A 19,881-nucleotide genomic window follows, 5' to 3' on the forward strand; every position below is an offset into this window, starting at 1 on the left:
ACTTGGTGTTGTTTGATGTTTAAACTCACTTTTGGTATTGCTCACTCATTACATTTTAAACCTTTTGTAACCAATTCAGTTTTTTTAATCCTGCCTGTTCTAATCTATTTAATAACGCTCTCGTGTGTTTCCCTTTTCTGCTCACTCTTGTGTGGGGGCTTGATTACAGGATGTGTAAAATCTGCTGAGCGGGCTCTGGCCCTCGGCTGAGCGCTGCCATAGTTGGGATGCCAGTCTGATCGGGCCTCTTTTGTTCGGGTTAATCCAGCTGGATTGTGCAGGCTCGGTGGTGTCGGGCTCAAACGCAGGGTATAAACAGTCTCTCCTGCCTCTTGTCGGCTCAGACGGATGCGTGGACGCCGCAGGGACACAGACTGGAGCCATGGCCTCGTTCAAGAAGTCCTTTGAGAGCCTGAAAGGCACGAGCCACTCGGCCGCGAAGGGAGTCACAGACACTGCAGGTACTATAGCTGTGAGATGACACGGGGCCAATGTAAGGTCCTGTAAAGGCTTGTATTCCCATAACGGTTTGTCTTTCTTTGTTGAAAAAGAGCAACTTGATAAATAAAACGTTTTTATTTTTCACAAATGTTTGAAATAGTCTTTCACTTGTGAACGACTGAGATGGTCAAAGTTTAGCTCATTTACCAAAGTTGAAGAGTTTAAAAGCTGGTCAGTCACTGTGAGTCTCTGCCGTGTGTTTTTCAGTGCAGGCAGCTCAAGAAGCTGTGCAGCAGGTGGCAGACTCCTCCAAAGAAACAGCCAACACAGGTAAAGTGCCCACTCCTCAGTCTTTGAAGCATTATGATGGTCAAGTAGTACTCTGAGCAGACAGGAGTTAGAGCGCAGTGGCAAGCTGTCAGAGGATGAAAAACACATGAGATTAAAGCTGAGCTCCTGATAGTATTTATTATTTGATAACAGGACTATAGAAATACACATTCACTCATATTTAGCTTGATTGAAAGTGTTTTTCCTCAAAACGTTACAGTAATAGAACAGGGAATGGAATTTATTGAATAGCTTTTTCCATAAATCTATAAATAAATCTATAAGTTTGCATGTAAGATGGTAACACAAGTTTGATACTCTCAATTTAAACTCTGCACAACAATGTCTTCAGCGCAATAGTGATGATGTGTTGCTTAACTTACTGAATATTTCTCCTCTGCTTCACTGTGACTCTTTGAAGCTGCTCAAGAAGCCGGCAGACAGACTCAGGCAGCCATAGGAAAAGCTGCGGACAAGGCCACAGACACCATCAAGGAGTTTGGACAGAAATTGGAGACCAAATGATCCCAAATAAAAATGAACAGTTTTAGCCGAAACACTGGAGCCAACTTGTCTCATCATCCATTTTAGACAAGCGATAATGTTGCAATGGAAGTATGTCGGCATCAGAAAACCTGAAGAAAAAAAACACCGTTTATTTTGCAAAAGAAATCTTTATTAACTGTCTTGTTATTTCTTATTATCCTCTCACCTTTTTGCGTTTCTGTTTCTTGCTTTATTATTGATTTAACTTCATGTGACTATTTTGAGAAATAAAAGCAGATACCAACGTGTTTGTCAGGTGTTTAAGATGTGATGTCCTGCCACACACGCAGTAGAGATAACACTGTTCGTAGCTGCAGAGGCGCTCTGTCTGTGCTGCAGCCTGTTTTTTTTTTTTTGCTCACTAACGATTCACCACGGTTATTATTACCAACACGTTGCCTTTGGTAGGCTGATGGCTCCTGATGAGAATATGATCAGCGCCGTCTACACCTCGGCAGCACACCTCCCTGCATCGCACTACGTGGTTGCTAGGCAACAGCACTCTGTGGCGGCCAGGGATTGGTGGAGACCTTTGAATTAATGCAGAGACTATACTTCTGTCAGTACACAGTGTTCTGGGCAAGCTGCAGCCTGCCATTACAGTACAATAATAATAAAAAAGGGAAGATTCCTAAAATGAGACAAATGTAAACATCCTTAGCACCGCACAGTTACTCCAGGGAAAGACTATGATCGAGGCTCGAGAGCAATACGTGTTGCAAAGTGGAGAGGTTGAAGAAAGGAATGAGAAGGAAAGATGGTGGTTCACAAGTGTGTGTTTGTGTGGGAGGCGCAGCTCTTCTTCCCCCAAGCTCCTTCAGCCGATATCCCCCGCTGCCTTTCATGTGCTTTCTGTTGCAGCAGAAAACTCACATTTACTGATATTTCAGTAATTGCCTGCACAAAGACCAGAGTGTGCAATGCTTTTCTGGTCCTCTAATAAGCCTCTGATGATCTGCCTCCGCAAATGTCAATTGGTTGTGGTTTACAGGAAGTGCCTTTTTGATCTTTCAGCCTTCTTTTTATTACGATCGTGCATTCTTAACACGGCGAGTGGTCATACAAATGTGCCCTTCAGTCACATAAGTTGTTGTCTTACCTAATGTAACTATCCACAATTAAGAAAAACAATCCCTTCTCCTCTCTGTTGCATACTCCACCTTCCTTCTCGAAGCCCTCACACCGATCATCTGTAGTAACATGAAAGCTTTTATCTCCAATTCTTTGCCTTCTTCAAAGCCAGTTCACTAATTCACAGGTTTATCTCTCTGCACAACGTTTGCCATTGTGTTGCTATGAAAATCTGTGGTTAATTACTATGATTTACTGATGATTAGAGAGCTGAAGAGAGGTTTTGGCATTACATTACCACTCACTGCCAGAACCCGACCGTGGTTTCCAGGGAAACTGGAAAATGTGAGGCTTTTCAACAGACACAGCCACAGCTTAAAGAGAGAGGATTGCCTAAGATAGATTCTTCTAGAGACAAACCTGTAGCCACTGCTATCACCATATATCATCAGGGGAGATATACAGACAGATGTGCCTCTCGATCAACGGAGGGACTTTGCAACGTTTGACCCAAATGCGAGTGAGTTATGGAGAGACTTCAGTCTGACTTGGACTGCTGAGGTATGTCTGTTACTCGTGATTTCCTGCAGTTTGTTTGATCCTGTTTATTTTCATAGCTAAAATTTGACAAGTGCTTTGGGTTCCTGTGCATGTATTGGCTGTGTGGATAAATCTTTAGGGTAGAAAGGTGCAATCTAACGGTAAAATGCAAAAGAATCTGTCATTTCAAATGCAGTCAAATCATGTGTTTAATAATAGTAAATATCCCAGATATTACAGTACCCTACAATACTAAATAATCATGTGAATAATGTCCATCAAATCGTAGCAATGCTGTAACTTGGTTACATGTCAGTGTTTGCATTCCTGACGTCGATATCGTATGACAGAATATTTTTAGCACATTCTATGCTTCGATGTTGTTGTTATAGTTTCTGATTAGGATTTGCACAGTGTGTCAGTGCTGTGTTGTGCCCTGCAGGTACTTCAACAACTTTAATGCAGAGGAAAAATGGGAAGTCTGAAGGACGAGATGAGTGGTCTCAGGGAGGACAGCAAGCCGTGTGAGAAGACAGATGATGGAGAGCGTCCAGGCGGCTCATATGGCAGCGCTGAGCCTGACGGACCTCAGATAAACACGAAGCAAGAGTCAACAGCTCCTCAGCCAAAACTTCACATGAATGCCAGCTACGTTGAAGAGCGAGACCGGAATGAAGGATCCAAAGATCAAGAGCTTTCAGGAGGGGGTTGTGGTAAAGACTCTACGCAGACTGAAGCCATCCTTCTGACACGACAGCCTGAAGATGACAAAACAACAGCAGCACATAACAACACGACAGTCTCCAATAAGTTCCCGAGTGATGGAGACGGAGAAACTCAGGGGGAGACGACTAAGAATAAAAGCGTAGGTCATGGCAGAGAAAAAGGGGAAGACATTGAAAATATATTGGTGCTTGTGCCAGCAACCCCAGGACCCTCAGGCCCACGTTCCCCAGCTCTGTCCGGCCAGCACCACATACGCACACAGGTCAGCCTGGAGGTGGTCCAGTGTCGCTCTGCAGCCACCAGCCCCATGACGCCTCCTGAGGGTGGCCAGTCCTTCTTCTTCCCAAGCTCTTTCGGGAAGTTCGGAGCTGTGGGTGCCGACACTAAAGACGCAGAGCTACAGGTGGGTCGGCAGGTGGAGTTCTGCTCTGTGGCCACGTCTCCCATGACCCCGAAGACGCCCTCGACCACGGCTTTCCCAGAGCTTAGCGGGAGAGAGCCGGTGCAGAAGCAGGATGAAGTGAAAAAGAGTGAGATGCAGAGGGAGCGTGGCCAACAAGAGAAGACGAAAAGTCAAGAAGAGAGTAAGTCAGAGATAACTGGAACTTTGAAATGTACCACATCAAAGGAGCAAAGCCAGTGCTTCAGCTCAAATGCATCTCCACAGAGCTCATGCAATGCTGCCGGGTTAACAGTTTCACAAGTAACTGTGGAGGATAGTAATGAGCAGCGTAAGCAACAGAGGATGGGAAGTATGGATCAAGACATTACAATCCTGGTGACCCACTATGGCAACAATGAGGAGGAAGGGGAAGAGAAGGCTGGGTCATCCTTTTATACCCTTGAGACAGAGATGGTCAAAATAGATGAATATGAGGAACTAAGAAAGAACAACGGTGATGCAAAGAGGGCGGATGGAAAGGAGAATGACTCCACAGAAACTGTTGCCCCTGACGTACAGGAGATCTCAATTGCAAACCCTCCGCAAAGGAAAACAGAGAAATCTTCTGTTTCTGCTTGCGACAAAGCAAAAACAGACGTGAATTCAGAAGTGAAAGAAAACAAAGGTGCAGGCGGTGAGTTGAGAGAAGTGGCAAAGCCTCCTGTCCCTGAGTCTCCAGCTCCCTTCGGCTGCCACAGCATCCGCACGCAGGTGAGCCTGGAAGTGGTGCAGTGCCAGTCTGCAGCTACCAGCCCCATGACCCCTCCTGAGGGTGACCAAGCCTTCTACTTCCCCAGCTCTTTGGGGAGATGTGGAGGTGCAGGCACAGAGGCTATAGATGCTGAGCTGAAGGTGGGTCAGCAGATCGAGTTTCGGTCTGTCGCTACAGCACCTATGACCCCGAGAACGCCCACCATCACAGTTTTTCCTGAGATCGGGGAGGATGCACGCACAGAGGAGAAGATAGTGGAGGAGGAAGACGTTAGAAAGGAGCAGGTGGTGGAGGACAAAAAGGAGGAGAAAGTAACTGAAGAGAAAAAGGTGGAAGCAGCTGAAGACGACACAAAGGAGGCAATAAATTGTCAGGAGAAAGAGGAGGAGCCGGTGCAGGAGGTGAGCTGGGATGAAAAGGGGATGACGTGGGAGGTGTACGGGGCGGTGGTGGAAGTGGCTGTGCTGGGCTCAGCCATCCAGAAACACCTGGAGAAACAGGTGAAGAAGCAGAAGCCCTCAATGCCTCCCCCTCCCCCGCTCAACCCCTCAGCCGTGCCCCTCTCTCCAGAGTCCATCCGGGGCGGTTCCGGTTCTGGTTCTGGTTCTGGTTCCGGGTCAGGTAAGGGCCGTTCAGGGAAAAGGGGAGATCGGGATGGAGAGGTGAGCCGACGCAGAAGGAACCCTTTCCGTCAGCTAATGGAGAACATGCAGCAGCCACATTGTTGCTCCAGAGCCCACAGCGCTGAGTGACACTCGAATCCTGTGGAGAAAACAACAGCTGTTTAGAAGGAAACAAGAAAACCTGTGCGATAATCATTTTCGAAAAAAATCACGTGAAAAATGTGTCAGTTATACGCTGATTTACTTCAAGACGTGACATTGTGTTGAATGTGTGAGAAGCAGAACGCCTCCTCACACCAGACGAAAAAGCACAAAAGCATTTAACATCACACTTCAATCATGGAGCATTGAGAACCAGACAGACAAGATGGGATTTTCGTTTTTCTTCTTGGAGTTCCATGTTTTCATGTTTTGAAAAAGGAGAGATGTATCAATGCCTTGGATAGCTCTTCTCCTTTCATGTTTTTCAATCAGACCACTCAACTGTCTGCTTAGTCGTTTTAGCTGTTGCTGCTTTGTGAAATGCACCTCGGACAATATGAAGCCGATATGGCAATCCTTCCCCCCGGTTGCTCACAAGCTTAACACAGCTACGACTGAGCGAGATGACAGTGACAGTTGTTGATTGTGATTCATGTACTTGTGGTCAGTCGTTGCAACCTGCGGGTCATTTTGTTGCAAGTGTATAGCAGTTAAAATGGATGTAAATGTTGCTTTGATGTGCCCGTGTGAGGAGTCCCGACCAGTAGTGCAGGCTGTTGTATGTCTTATATTATGCTTTTAGATTTGGCACAATTTAGATTTAATTGTATTGTGAGAAGTATAACAATGTACAAATGACGAGCACAATCGACAGCTGATATGAGGGTATTTTCAGTCATTACTTACTGACTTGACTTACTGTATTATAATGCCATGGTTAGTGATTCAGTTGTAGATTATGTGATGAATTATTTTGAATGTGCTTTAATTCAGAGGTTGTTACAGTGTCAGTGACGTTGGTGTTCATGCGTTAAATTCATAAAAGTGGGATCAAATCCACATTTGGCGAAATTGATTTTATTCAGATTGCACTTACATTACATTCATTTAGATGTCAGGAAACTTTTCTATCCACTGCTTGTACGAAGTCACGGAGTCACATTGCATGAGGTTTTATTCCAGCATGACAATCTCAAACTCAACGCAAACCCTGACAAAATAAACAGGCATACGGTTAAGCCTTTTGGCTGACGTGCAGTCACAAAAAAAGGAATTAATTCATGCATTGACATTGAGCAATATTTTACTCTTTTTGGAATGTCTTTCTGGTAGCATCAGCTGCAAAAAAAAAATAGCATTGTGTGTTGACATATTACAGTTTATTTCAAAGCAAACCATAATTTGTAAGCTTCCGCTTAATATATTAACAACAAATAAAGTGATTCACATGTGCAAGAAACAATTATTTTGTTTGCTTTCCCTTTGCTTCTGTCTCATTTTTCATCGTCGAGCTACAATTACATGAGGAATTCTTTAAAAGAAGAGTTTGACATTTGGGGGGAAATATGCTTTTTTTCAGAGAGACGGTTTTTGTGTCGTTGCATTAAATGTGAAGCCACAGCCAGCAGGAAATTAGCCAACTTTAGCCTAAAGACTGGAAACAGACAGCTGAGCTTCTGAGGTGGTGTAAGGCTGTTTTTCAGGCTAGCTGGAGGATGAGCATATTTCCCAAAATCTCAAAGTATTCCTTGAACTGTTTGACAAACAAAACTGTCTGTTAAATAACCAAACCAGATTTCACAATATCGATACACTATGTGGTATCATTATATTGTTTTCACAGAGTAACATCTCCAATTTTGGTTTTCTTTATTGTTATTCCTTGAATTTAATGTGTTCACATAGCAAATTCATCACTTGAGCTTGTGCATTATATTAATAACTCATTACAATTGGTCACCACAGAAAGCTACTTGGAGACACAAAGACTTCATCCAACACCATCAATGTGTTTGACTGATTACAGAGAAGCAACATGATGTCCATCCGAGGCCATCGTCGTATCCATCACAGGTCTGTAGTGCTGAATGCAGGGTTACTAAAACCAATGTGAGGATTGTCGGAGCCTTTCTTTTGGCCCCGCTGGGCCAGGGCTGCACCCAGAGGCTCAATGTACTCCGGTGGCCTGCTGTCATCCTCCTCCTCCTCCTGGATGCTCATCTAATGAGGAGCAGACATGTATTTAAATAAGGCCGTATTCTAATTTAATACAATTCTAATTAATACAAATGAAGATAGACTTTAAAATGCCAACTCACCATGTTAGATTTATCTTTTTCATAACTGATGGAGTCCAGGGAGTTCAGGCTGTTGTGGGAAAAAGAAAAACAAAGTGATCAAAGTTATCTCCATATTCATGAATTTCATAAAGAGAGTTGTTGTTTTTTTCCTGAAATCCATGTTACGGTTTTTGATGTAAATAAAGGTCACATGCCAACGTTGGAGAGCCAGTCCTCCATCATAACACGCTGTCATGAGCACGCTGTGACAAAATGTTCAGCTGGAAACATTCCCAGTTTATCAACCAGCACGGTGACAGAGTGGAGCGCGAGGTCGTGTGTCACTGTGAGCCACCACCTTGTGATGGAGCAAATAACTGCTATCAACAGATGGTGCAGACAGCCACAGAGAGGTTTTCTTCACCTGACTTTGTCCACGTCTGAGCTGTCCTCGTCCATGTCCAGGATCATGGTTGTGTCGATGTTGAGGTTGAGAACCGGATTCGCCCTGTTCATTAATAATGACATACATAGGAAGACAAACACGTGTCACATTTCAAGTCATGTATTCATTCGTTTATCTCGTTAACGCTGTTGTCTCCTCACCCCTCCATGGTGTACTTGTTGGTTCCCGGCACCACAGGACCACTTTTATGGTTGTCAGAAGTCACCATGGCTGCAGAGTTCATGGCTTTAGCGGCCTTCAGCTTCCTCCTGTAGCTGTAGTGGGAAGTGAGTTGATTTGTGAACAGACATAGTACCTTTCAAAGATGTTTTTTGATAAATGCTTCTTGAGAAACTTCACCGGGATAAACTTTGGTTCTTAATTGTCCCGTTCCATCCTGTCCCTAACTTTATTCCAAATCCCTCTTCTTACTTTCTGCGAGTGCACATCAGTGAAGTGGTGAGCACGGCCATGACGACGACGAGGCCGGCCACCATCCCGAACAGGCCGTACTTCAAAGAGTCAGTCTCTGTTTTGATCACAGGAGCCTTACCCTGGAACACAAGTAAGAAATCTCTTTAGTATACTCCTGTCTGCGGACCGATGAGGTTTCATTGAACACATACTGTAATGAAACAAACATGAAAACCGTCAGTTCACTGACAATTCTTCTGCAATAGACTCCTCATAACATCCTGATTATTATTATTTGTACATTATAGTAAAATATAGTTAATTATGGTAATGATTAATACAATCGTAGTGATTATTTCGGTATTCAAACCAGAATCCGTCACCCTGGCTTGGTTAGGTTAAACAAATCTCAGACACGAATTAAAGTACAACGATAATACTGTATTGTGAGAATACAACTAAATGAATGTATGACTATATCATACTTCAAACTAATTGTCATTCATGTTAGCTTCCAATGAGGCTCAATATGTTGTACATTTACAACAATCAATGTTTATTATGGACGTTTGCACCCTCTGCATTGTAAATCAGATACAAACAAGGTAATAAAGCTGTTGCAGTTAACAGTAGAGGTACTGATTTCTCACTGTGCTGTATGAAAGGAAATCTCTTCCAGTTCAGTGGAAAGTTATGCATCAACAACGGGAAAGGAAGTTATGGAAATCTACTCCGGCAATTAACAAGAGGACAGTAAGGCTGCTTGAATTAAGTTGAAGAAAGTACAACATGACAGAAAAGAGACTGTTTCAGAAAAACTCTAAAGCTGCTCATACTCACAATGTCCGCAAGGCCAAGGTTTATAAGTACAAGAGATTGTTGAGTATCATCAGAGATCATCTTTGTCACTTCATCAGTGGTAAGAACTGTCCCGTTGGAGTAGACAAAATATGCCACTATCATGGTGTTACCTGAAACCCTGAGAGAAAAACACAACTCACTTATACACCTGAAATAGCCACCCCAAATGAACAATTGCAATTATCAGCAAATAATTTGTCCTCAACAACATAGTTGTTTACAGGGACACTGGCACCACCTAGCGGACAGCAGTGTATGCATTCGACCAAAGAGTTGAAGATGATCTGAGTTCCTGTTGGCATAAATTGGTCTTTATCTGTATTCACAGACCGCATCATTTAATTGTATGTATGGTGATTCAAGTTTAGAGGTGATAAGAAAAGAGCGCTTGCCTGGATGCTTCAGCATTGCCGATGGAAGCGATTTCTACAGCAGCCTTGGTTGCAGTCATAAGGGCTCTGGAAATTCAGAGATCAGAGAAAATGCCAAGTCCCCGATGTAAAACATGACAAATGTAAGTGTCAAATAAATCAAATATTGAGAAAATCTTCAATTCAGTCTCATCTGATTCAAATTTGACTAAAACACAGTATAGCATGGAGACATGTACCTGGTGATGTCATTGATGCTTTCTTCAACAACAGCTTGGGGTCTTGTAAATGCAAGTGGCACTTGATATGATACATCAATTGCGAAAATCTGCAAAAATAATAAGAAGTAGGAAATCAGGCTGAAGTCATACTGTCCGTCTGATATGAATGACAATCCAGCTGCATGGTTTGAGTCACTCACCTCCAGTACAGTGCTGGTGGAGAGGTCGCCGGTGTCAGTTGCACTTACTGTCACCAAATACGTCCCTTTCAGTGATGTTTCGAGTGCCTCGCTAGTTCTGTGGAATGTGGAGGAAATCAGTCCAGCCATGGGCAGATTGTGAGACAATGGCCCCCTTGGCACAGACATGTACAAGCCCAGCCCACCCCTCACACACAGGGCCAAGACACCCAGAGATACAGATACACATGGTCGTAATATTATCAGTCTCTTTGTAGTTGTCTTTGTAGTGATCTATCTCGTCCTTTTGTGTCTCTTTGTCGTCCATCTTCTAGACACTCTGTGACTCTTTGTAGTTGCCTTTGTGGTTGTCTTGATGGCAATTTTGTGTCTCTTTCTAGTTATTTTGTGTGTCTTTGTAGTTGTCCATCTGCCAACTTTGTAGTTCCCTTTGTGGCTGTCTTGTGTCTCTTTGTCGTCATTTTGTGTCTCTTTGTGTTTTTTGTAGTTGTTTGCATCTCTGTTGTCGCAATATGTCTCTTTATAGTTCTTTGGTTGTTGTCGTTGTTGTCGTATTGTCTCTTTTTGTTCACTTTGCATGTCTTTATAATTGTTTTGCGTCTCTGTGGTTTTGAAGTCACGTTTAAGTCACTTTGAAGTCACTTTGAGTCTCTTTGTAGTTGTTTTATTAACTTTCCAACAATAAACATTAACAGTCCTTTCAAAGAGAGGCTCTGGTCCAGGTTCCATTTCGACAAAAAAACGAGTGCAGCGGTAAACACAAAAGCTTGTGAGAAAAGCACAAATAATTATTGAGAGCAGAATGAGATATGGCACTATGATGCTGATGAATGACTTTGTACTCACTGAATAATTCCAATATATATGTCCTTTTGCTGTGTGGTGACGGCCTCGAACACAATCTTCGTGTTATCTGTTTGATTGTTGGTGTCTCTGAAGTGGACTGCGGTTACTTTAAATTCAATCTGCCTATTTATTCCAGAGTCACGGTCTGTAGCCTGAGAGCAGCGAGAGATACCAGCGGGAATGTCAAGACGTCATGTCGCATATCTCATTTACAAGCTGAAATCACGTCAGTTATTTGTTTTGCATTACTCACAGTGACTCCTGCTACCGATGTCCCCTTGCCTGCACTTTCTGACACCACAACTGAAATCCAAAGAAAACAAATATGTATTGAACTTTAATGTTGATTAAAAACTCAAAATAAAGTTTATGAGTTTAAATTACTTTGTCCATTGACTGTGACTACCGGTAATGCTTTTTGTTGAGCGGGACAGCTTGAAGTTTAGTTTAAAGGGTCACAAGCCAAACAAAGGCTGCTAAAATTAAATTAAATCACAGCCATAGAATCTCAAATATACACTTACCATATACAGAATCTGAGAAGATGAATTCGGGAGCATTGTCGTTGATGTCTTCAATGTTGATCACCATTTGTCCTGAAATATTGCAAAAGAAAAATGAAGTAAAATGACATGAGATGTGTGTGCAGGTCTGTAAATGCTTTTACTGCTTTTGTTATCTGTACAACAACCCAGTGCTAACCTGCTGTGACGCTGTTGTTCTCTCCTTTCTCCGTGTACTCGTCCACCACCTGAGCCTCCATCAGCACCTGGTCACATTCTTCATAATCCACAGTGTGCCCCGGGTTGACTCTGACTTCCCCCGTTGGATCCAGAATAAACCAGCTGCAGGGTGTCAGAGAACCGTTGCATCTGCATTTGATGGATTCCAGCTCGTAGACCAGTGAGTGGTTTCCATCTTTGTCCTGCGCTGTAAAGCTCCCAACAGGCCCGCTAACGGCGATGTTCTCCTTCACTGTCACTGGGTCTGATGGCTTGAACTCGGGCCTTTCATCGTTCACGTCCAACACGTGCACCTCCACCGTCACTACGGCTTTCTTCTGTTCCAGATCTGTTGCCTCTACCTGCAGTCGGAATTGCTTGCGAGCACTCTCGTAGTCCAGCTCAATGTCGGGGTCCACAGTGATGTTTCCCCTGTAACCCCGCTCCTCTGCGAAGGAGCGAATGATGAAGCTGCCAAAGCTTCCTTCAATAATGCTGAAAGAAATGCGGTCAAACTCTGTTGTTTGGTCCAAATCTTCAGCCTGAACAGAACCCACAAAGGCACCTGATTGGATCGAAAATATAATTAGAATCCAGCCACATTTATGAACACTTGAAAGTGCTTTGCAAAGTTAAATACCGACCTTTTTGTCCTTCTTTGACAGAGAATTTGTAAGAGGAGGCTTTAAATTGTGGTGTGTTGTCATTGACATCCTGGGATGCATCAAAAGAAAAGACGGATGGTTATCATCTTTGCCAGGAGTGGCAGCTTCAGTAGCAACACAGCACCAATACTAAACTGTTGAAGATTTACCTCTACATTGATGATAACGGTGACCATGGTGGATAATGGTGGTGTACCCTTGTCAGTAGCAGTTACATTGAGCTCAATCATCCCGTTCAGCTTCGGGTCCAGGGCCTCACGATCAAGCTCGCCGCTGTTTCTTAACACACCGGTGTCAGGGTCGATGGTGAAGTTATCACTGTACTTGCTTGGAACGATTCCAAACACTATTTGACTGTTTTTGGTATCAGAGTCATCTGCATCAGTTGCCTGTCCAAGTGAGAAACAGAAGAAATGGTTAAGAAACTACATTAGTTACTAAATATTGCAATTCCACTACATTGCCAAAAGACTTAGAAATAGGGGGCTGTAGGCCAAAATAATATACAGTTTTGGGTTCCTAGCTTTCTCCTAAAGTAAAGACAGTAAAGTAATTTTCCTTTTCCATTATGTTACAATCTCTGGGATTGAGGTTTGACACGGAGAATAACAATATATCATTCATCCTGTGAAGTATAGCACCGACACTTAAGAGTTGGAGGTATTAACTGTTCTCTTATTGTCTCACAGTTACCTCTATCCGAAGTTCAAGCTCTTCACCCTCTTTAACAAACTCCCGGTAAGTGTCTCTGTTGATGATCGGGGCGTTGTCGTTGATGTCAGTCACAGTGATCTCCAGCACTGTGCTGCCGAGCTTGCCGTCTGTGTCTCTGGCCTGCAGAGTGGCTGAATACAGAGATCTGACCTCACGGTCCAGCAGAGTTGCGTTTTTCACGTAAACTTTGCCCGTATCTGGCTCCACATCAAAATACAGTAGTCTGAAACACAGATACAGACTTTTCAGTGGTGTTGTCTCAGTTAGCATGACAGCAACAGCTGCACAGTGGCTGTGTTCAAATTATCAGACTAACTGGTTTGCCGTACATGCTGTCTGGAAGGAGCTTGTAGGTTATGAGGCCTTGATCCATCGTATCAGGATCGTTTGCCTGAGGGGGGAAAAACATTGTGTGCTCCTCAAGTGCTACGTGTTTGTTACATGCAAGTAAGACTCCAGATAGTAAAGGACTTACAGTTAAGGTGTCCAATGTTGTCCCAACAGGAGAGTGCTCAGTAACGTTCAACTTATACGTGTCCTGCAGGAACGTAGGGATGTTGTCATTGGCATCCTTGATGTTAATAGTAACTGTTGCAGTGGAAAGGAAGCTGTGCTCTTTTCCATCTGTGGCAATGACCTGCACCATAACACAAGCATGGGAAGCAGCTCAGACTGGCAAAGTGCTTTAAATCACAAATATGATAACGAAAGGGTGAAAAATGTCACAATTGTTATGATCATAGACTCAAATTTAATTGTTCTCACTTGCAGAACCATTTGCTGTATTTTTTCAAAATCCAGTTTTTGGGGATCCTTGATCTGCAGCTGAACGATGCTGTCTGACATTGTAAATTGCGGTTGCACAGAAAATACGTCTTTGTCATCCCCCTCCAGGGTTAGAGAAGTTTCGGCAAACTGTGTAAAGCCATGAAAGAATATTTCTTAATTCACTCATTTCACTTTAGTTGAAGAATGTCCCCTTTTTGGGTGATTTCTTCTCTCACCTTATCCAGATCTTTGACAGTCATGTTGAGAAAAACAGAGCCCAACCAGTGCTCAACAACCTCTCCTGTGAAGTGACTCTCTATCACACACTCATCTCCACATTTGTAAAACTGCGGCCAGTTGTCATTGACGTCGATGATGTTGATCTGTACTTCTGCTGTGGTGTTGGCTAGGAACCCGTGGATGTTTGCTTTCGACTCAGTAGCCTAAAATAGAAAAAAACTCAACAAGTCTCAACATTTGCAAAAAATGAATTCATTAAATAAGGTTCTCAATAATAATCTTCTGTTATGTTTCACAGACTGCAGCAGGCATCTTTCTTTGATTGGGTGCTCATGGGCTGTGATTGAGAGGAGGCTGTTTCCAACATAAGTGAAGTTAATGTGCATAATGTTCAAGAACAAAGATCTTCTACTCCTCACAACCCTCCCTCACAAACCGTTTGTATTCTTTCTGGCCTCCTTGTCTCTCATTACAGGAGCCACAGGAGGGAGGATGAAGCCATGAAGCCTTATTAAGACGCTGAATGTAAGTAATTCAAACAGTCATGGTATTAAGTGTTAAAGCTGAAATAACAGGGATAAAAAATGTTGGTTTTTTTAAAAGTGTTGCTCTGGAAATATATGCAAGATGGATACAAAGTAAATTTACATACAGCGGAAGGAATTGGTGTATTGCTCAAAAAAACCAACTGTACCTTTACAGTCAGGGTAACAGTGTCACCAATATCTTCTCTGTCAATAGCCGACAGTACAGATATGACGCCAGTTGATGAGATTGCAAACAGGCCCTCTGCTGTGGAACCTGTCAAACAATGTGGAAGAAACAAAAACATTTCTTACTCACTCGGTACAAAGAAGAAATTGTTCTAGCTGAGCTTGATCGAGCTTACTTTGAATGCTGTAGATCATATCATCATTGACTCCTGTGTCCTGGTCTAGGGCAGTCACTTTGAACACAGAATGGCCCTGGCAAAGAAACAAAAAAGAGTTTAACATCCACACACAACTCAAAGCAGGCTTACTGCCTGTAGATTTGTATCAATCACAACGAGATTTGCACCAGCTTTGTCACACAAAATGTCTAAAGATATACATCAATCCTGGGCTTACACAAGCACACGCAGCGTCATCAGAATGAAAAGCAGACGTAACACAAAGGAAAATGTGCAACAACTGAATGGAATGCACTGGACGACATATTGGTTGTAATTCATCTCCTTTCTAATTACTCTTTGAAAATTAACATCAGTCCAGTTAAGTCACATTTTCCAACGCAGCGCTCAGAATAAAATGCATCAGCACTTACCATGGGAGCGTTCTCTTCAACTCTCCCTACGTAGGGAATACCAATGAACTGTGGGTCGAGGTCTGGGACATCCATAACCGTAATGGAGGAAAAAGTGATGCTTGAGAAGTAATTGGTTGTATTGTAAAAACATTTGCCTCCGCCATCCTGTTGCAAACAAACAAGGTTGTCAAAATCCTATAATGTTATTACCACAATAATAATTCTAGATTAGTAAAGTGATGTATACAAAATCAGACATTTAATTATCATCATTATTTGTCTTAAATATAAAAAAAAAAAATTGTATTCCAATGAAATAATGAATCACTTCAGAAATCAGTTTTGCCTTAGATTCACAACAGAGCAGAACCCCGTTTTACTCCTTAAACTTTTCATGTCATGGTTAAGGTAAATATACAAATGTAGGGAAAAACAACTGAATCCAAGTACGTCATTTTGAAAAATATGCTTCTTCAGTATCTTGCCCACAGTTAATAAATGAGAAGATTGACACCACTCCCTGACGAGAGTGGCATCAATATTCTCACCTAACTCTCAGCAAGAACACAAATTAGCGCATTTCCCAAAATGTCTAACTGTTGTTTTACTATTGCATGGTACTTACAGTTGCGTTAATCTTCAGCCGATAAAACGTGCCCAATGAAGTGTAATTCAGTTGTCCATTTAATTTCACTTCCCCAGTTATGGGTTCAATTCTAAAAAGACCGACTCCATCATTTGGAGTAACCTATAAAATATCATATAAATTACACTTCAATAAAGCAGAATATGATATGAATCAATTACATGATTTACAAAAGAAGCTTACTTCATCAATGCTGAATCGAACAACACCACTAATTGAAAAGTCTCCATCAGTGGCCATTGCCCGAAAAAGAATCGCATTTATAGTGGTGTTCTGATAAATTGGAAGGGGATAAAAACAAAGACAGAATTCAAAGACAGAAAGACAATTCAACACACAAATATCTCTCAGCATTATCAACTGTGTCGGCTAATTTTGACATCATGATGGATTGGCAGTTTGATGCTAGAAAAGACAAACTGATGAACAAATAGGTTACGAGAATCAATACATTTGACTTACTTCTGCGATCTCAATGTCATATGGAGTGTTCCTGAATATGGGTTGGTTGTCATTGGCCTCTCCCAATATTATAGTTAATTCTTCTGGTGTCTGAAAAACATTGCATGGTGAACTCTGAATATAATGAACAAACTGATATAAATGGATTATTAACATTAACTGAAACTTACTTGATTGGAACCATCATCGACAACAACTCCAAGTGGTATTACACTATCAGCCTAGAATAAAGAAAATAAGACAGAAATAAGACAGAATCCAAATGAAACCATTGAAGAATCGAAGGATCTCTAACTCCACCACGCCACATACCTCTCTATCCAGTGGCATCAGGATTGATACACGCCCGGTGTTCCTCTCAACTGTGAAGAAGTCGTCATTGGGCGCAGTGAGTGAATACGTCAATGGGTCATTTTCTGCGTCTGTTGCGTCTATAGTAAACACGTAGGCACCTGTGAAAACAACATTGGTGGAACATAAATAAATGTGTGCAGTATTTGTCCAGGTATCATGCAAAAGTGAAACAAAAAACGGTTTTCAAAAATTCACACACACACATAGTATATACTGTACCTTTGGGGGCGTCTTCACACACATTGTGAACAACAGAGTTGATTGTAGGACTGGTATTTGCTGTAGAAAACACAGTATAAGTAGAATGTCACATAGTAAAGACATAATGACAAAATTGCAATAAAACGAACTAAATACTCACCATTACTGAAGCCAATAAGGCACAACACCATCATAACTCCTGTGATCCCCTCCATGTCTGCGAATAAAAAGAATGAGCAATCTGATAAGTAGAGCTGATACAATTTGTCAATTCAACAACAAATTAGATATACTGTGTTAACACTTAATGCCATTGAATAGTTGTTGCATCCACTCAACAATTAATTATAATAACATAATTTCAGTCTGGCCCAAAGATTTGGACCGGCCTTCTTGCCATCCATAGAGCCATCCTGCGAAAAATAGTGATCAACTCAGCTTCCAACTTGTCAAATGTGAGGCTTCTGAGACTTTTTTCCTGATTTATTATCTTTGTAAATTAATTATTTTTAGTTTTTTTGACTTCTGGTTGGACTAAACAAGCAATCTGAAGACTTCACATTGTGATGGGCATTTTTCACAATGTTCTGGCTAAATCGATTAATCGAAACAAGAATCAGCAATTCTTATGAAGCAAAAATAAAAAATAGATTATTCTGATGTAACCTTCAAAATTCAGACATTTAAGTCATTTATGTGCCTCAATCATGGGTTGAAATGTAACAGCATATTGCATATGGCCGCACCCACGTTAACAATATCATAGCAGGTTTTTTTACCACCTGTTGTGATATCACTGAGCAGTGTCTCGTGACATGATGTACGGTCTCATGACAGAGAGAACAGAGCAGCGTCAGCTTTCTGCCCTGTGTGATTTCCTCTTGATACAGTTGGAGGTAATTAGACAAGACCTGCTTTGCGTTAAATTATGTTAAATTGGAGAATTTAATGACATAATGTTTTTCAATGTAAGCAAGAAGTTGTACATTAGAAACATTTGAATATAACATGAGCAACACAAGGGAACAAAACCCCCTTAATCTCATCGAGATGAAGTTCATCTTCAAGAGACAACAACAACAACAAGTAGTCATTTTAAAGTACCCCTATAGGTTACCTTAAGTTCTTCTTCTATTTCGTTAAAGAAAGAAACAAAATGGAATCTGCATTTCCGGTAAGGTTTTGTATGTTGTAAGCAATGATCAATTAATATCATGAGAATACACTGATTGTTAATGCTCGGACTTCGGTGGATGAATGACTTTGATACTTCCATGCTTCTTAGAATTGTTTAATTTAAATATTTATCTATGCAAAGACAAGTATAGGCTATAAATGTAAGATAAAGTTATACAGTACAGTACAACATAGTTTACTCTGTCAGATTGAAGAGAGCAGCACCATTAACCATGCTATATGGTAACTGAAAACATCACGCTAACACTTAAAAAGGTAAACCTAAATATGAAACGTAGCAATCAGACTTACCAGCCGACATTCGAGGACGTTCTCCTTTGTGTCTGGATGAGACCTTTGGCTCTTGTTCCTACTTGTGAATATTGCCTTCCAGTTGTAAATATAAATGATTAACACGAGCACGAAGTGCACAGCCAATAACACAGCAGTAAACCTTTGTGTGTATGTTTCTGGGAAAAAAAGCACCCAAAAGCATTGCACTGAAGTGAAATGGATGTATTAAACAGAAACATCCACCTGTTGTTTGCTCTGACTACATTATGGTTGTTCAAGCCTAGTAATGAGAGACAGGAACAGGCGTAGTTCTCAGCCCATCATTGGATGGCCAGTCCTCAGTAATTCATGGCAGCTTGCCATACTGGGTCATCAGAACCCAGGGGCTCTTTTTGAATGGGGGATTCTGTTGTCATGGCCACAACAGCAGTCTCTTCGCTTCCATTGCGAAAACCAGGGGCCTTTCTAAAACATGTCTCATCAGAACCAATCAGTGGACCAATGCCTTTTTCAGAAAGCAGAGATCCATGGACCTCCCTAACGAGCTCTTCTCAGTCAGCCCCCCCTGCCTGCCCTCCTAATTAAAGGCTGGTACACAAAAGATTGTCTTCTCTTCTACACACTGGATTCATTCATTATCAGACCTTTGCCTCAAAACAAAACCACGGCACCACTCCTCTTTACCCCGACAGACAACATTTAACAGTGTTGTTTTAAAATGGAGTCTTCAGAATGAAGGTATACGAAAACCCACTTCTGTTCTCCTTGCTACTGATTGTAACATATTCAGCTGTCATACCAACTGCTCTTAAGAGAGAAAATTGCCTTTATTTTAGAATGGACGGACATTGTTTTAACAACTGAGTCATGCTAGCAGCTCTGTGAGGCTTAGAAACAGTAGGGCTTTGAGCTAAAAGCGAATTAACAGCATGCTCACAGTGACAATGGCAATGCTAACATGCAGATTTCTAGCAGGTATGCTGTTCACCATGTTCAACATCTTAGTTTAAGGTAATAGCATGCTAGCACTAGGTAGCTGGCACTAAACACTAAGTACAGTCTGATGGGAATGCCTTACATATTTGGTATTTGGTCAAAAAACAAAGTATTGGACAAAATTAAATTGAACCTGATTACTGACTGCTGGAGGTAATGGGATTATTAAAGTTATTACAATTCATTTTTAAGGGTGACATGCCTATACCAATACTGCTAGCATAGCTAAAATCAGGATTGCAATGCTAATCTGTCGAATTGATCTGTAATGTGTCTTAAGTCAGAAGATGAAGCTCAGTGTGTATG

At 41.8% G+C, this 19,881-nt stretch overlaps 3 protein-coding genes across 3 annotated transcripts; 2 read left to right on the forward strand and 1 right to left on the reverse strand.

Annotated features, from left to right (window-relative positions):
- Window positions 1-382: 382 nt before the first annotated feature.
- Window positions 383-1,296, forward strand: adirf (adipogenesis regulatory factor; the record flags this gene model as incomplete). Its single annotated transcript, XM_079268761.1, has 3 exons — window positions 383-461; window positions 709-771; window positions 1,193-1,296. 3 exons carry the CDS (start codon window positions 383-385, stop codon window positions 1,294-1,296), a joined length of 246 nt encoding a protein of 81 aa, XP_079124887.1.
- Window positions 1,297-3,400: 2,104 nt separating this feature from the next.
- Window positions 3,401-5,560, forward strand: gprin1 (G protein regulated inducer of neurite outgrowth 1; the record flags this gene model as incomplete). Its single annotated transcript, XM_079268764.1, has 1 exon — window positions 3,401-5,560. One exon carries the CDS (start codon window positions 3,401-3,403, stop codon window positions 5,558-5,560), a length of 2,160 nt encoding a protein of 719 aa, XP_079124890.1.
- A 1,920-nt stretch (window positions 5,561-7,480) lies between these two features.
- cdhr2 (cadherin related family member 2) lies at window positions 7,481-18,995 on the reverse strand (the record flags this gene model as incomplete). Its single annotated transcript, XM_079268765.1, is given in 30 exon segments — window positions 7,481-7,633; window positions 7,732-7,780; window positions 8,117-8,200; window positions 8,299-8,412; window positions 8,570-8,691; window positions 9,392-9,530; window positions 9,805-9,870; window positions 10,023-10,111; window positions 10,205-10,301; window positions 11,051-11,202; window positions 11,304-11,353; window positions 11,575-11,646; window positions 11,753-12,337; window positions 12,417-12,486; window positions 12,587-12,826; window positions 13,131-13,374; window positions 13,481-13,542; window positions 13,627-13,788; window positions 13,917-14,066; window positions 14,156-14,362; window positions 14,854-14,960; window positions 15,049-15,124; window positions 15,465-15,611; window positions 16,072-16,194; window positions 16,867-17,006; window positions 17,128-17,187; window positions 17,270-17,326; window positions 18,598-18,609; window positions 18,612-18,672; window positions 18,945-18,995. Coding segments are annotated over 30 exon segments (3,741 nt in total).
- Window positions 18,996-19,881: the final 886 nt, after the last annotated feature.

Source organism: Melanostigma gelatinosum (assembly GCF_949748355.1).
Source record: "Melanostigma gelatinosum genome assembly, chromosome: 5".
Classification (NCBI taxonomy): Eukaryota; Metazoa; Chordata; class Actinopteri; order Perciformes; family Zoarcidae; genus Melanostigma; species Melanostigma gelatinosum.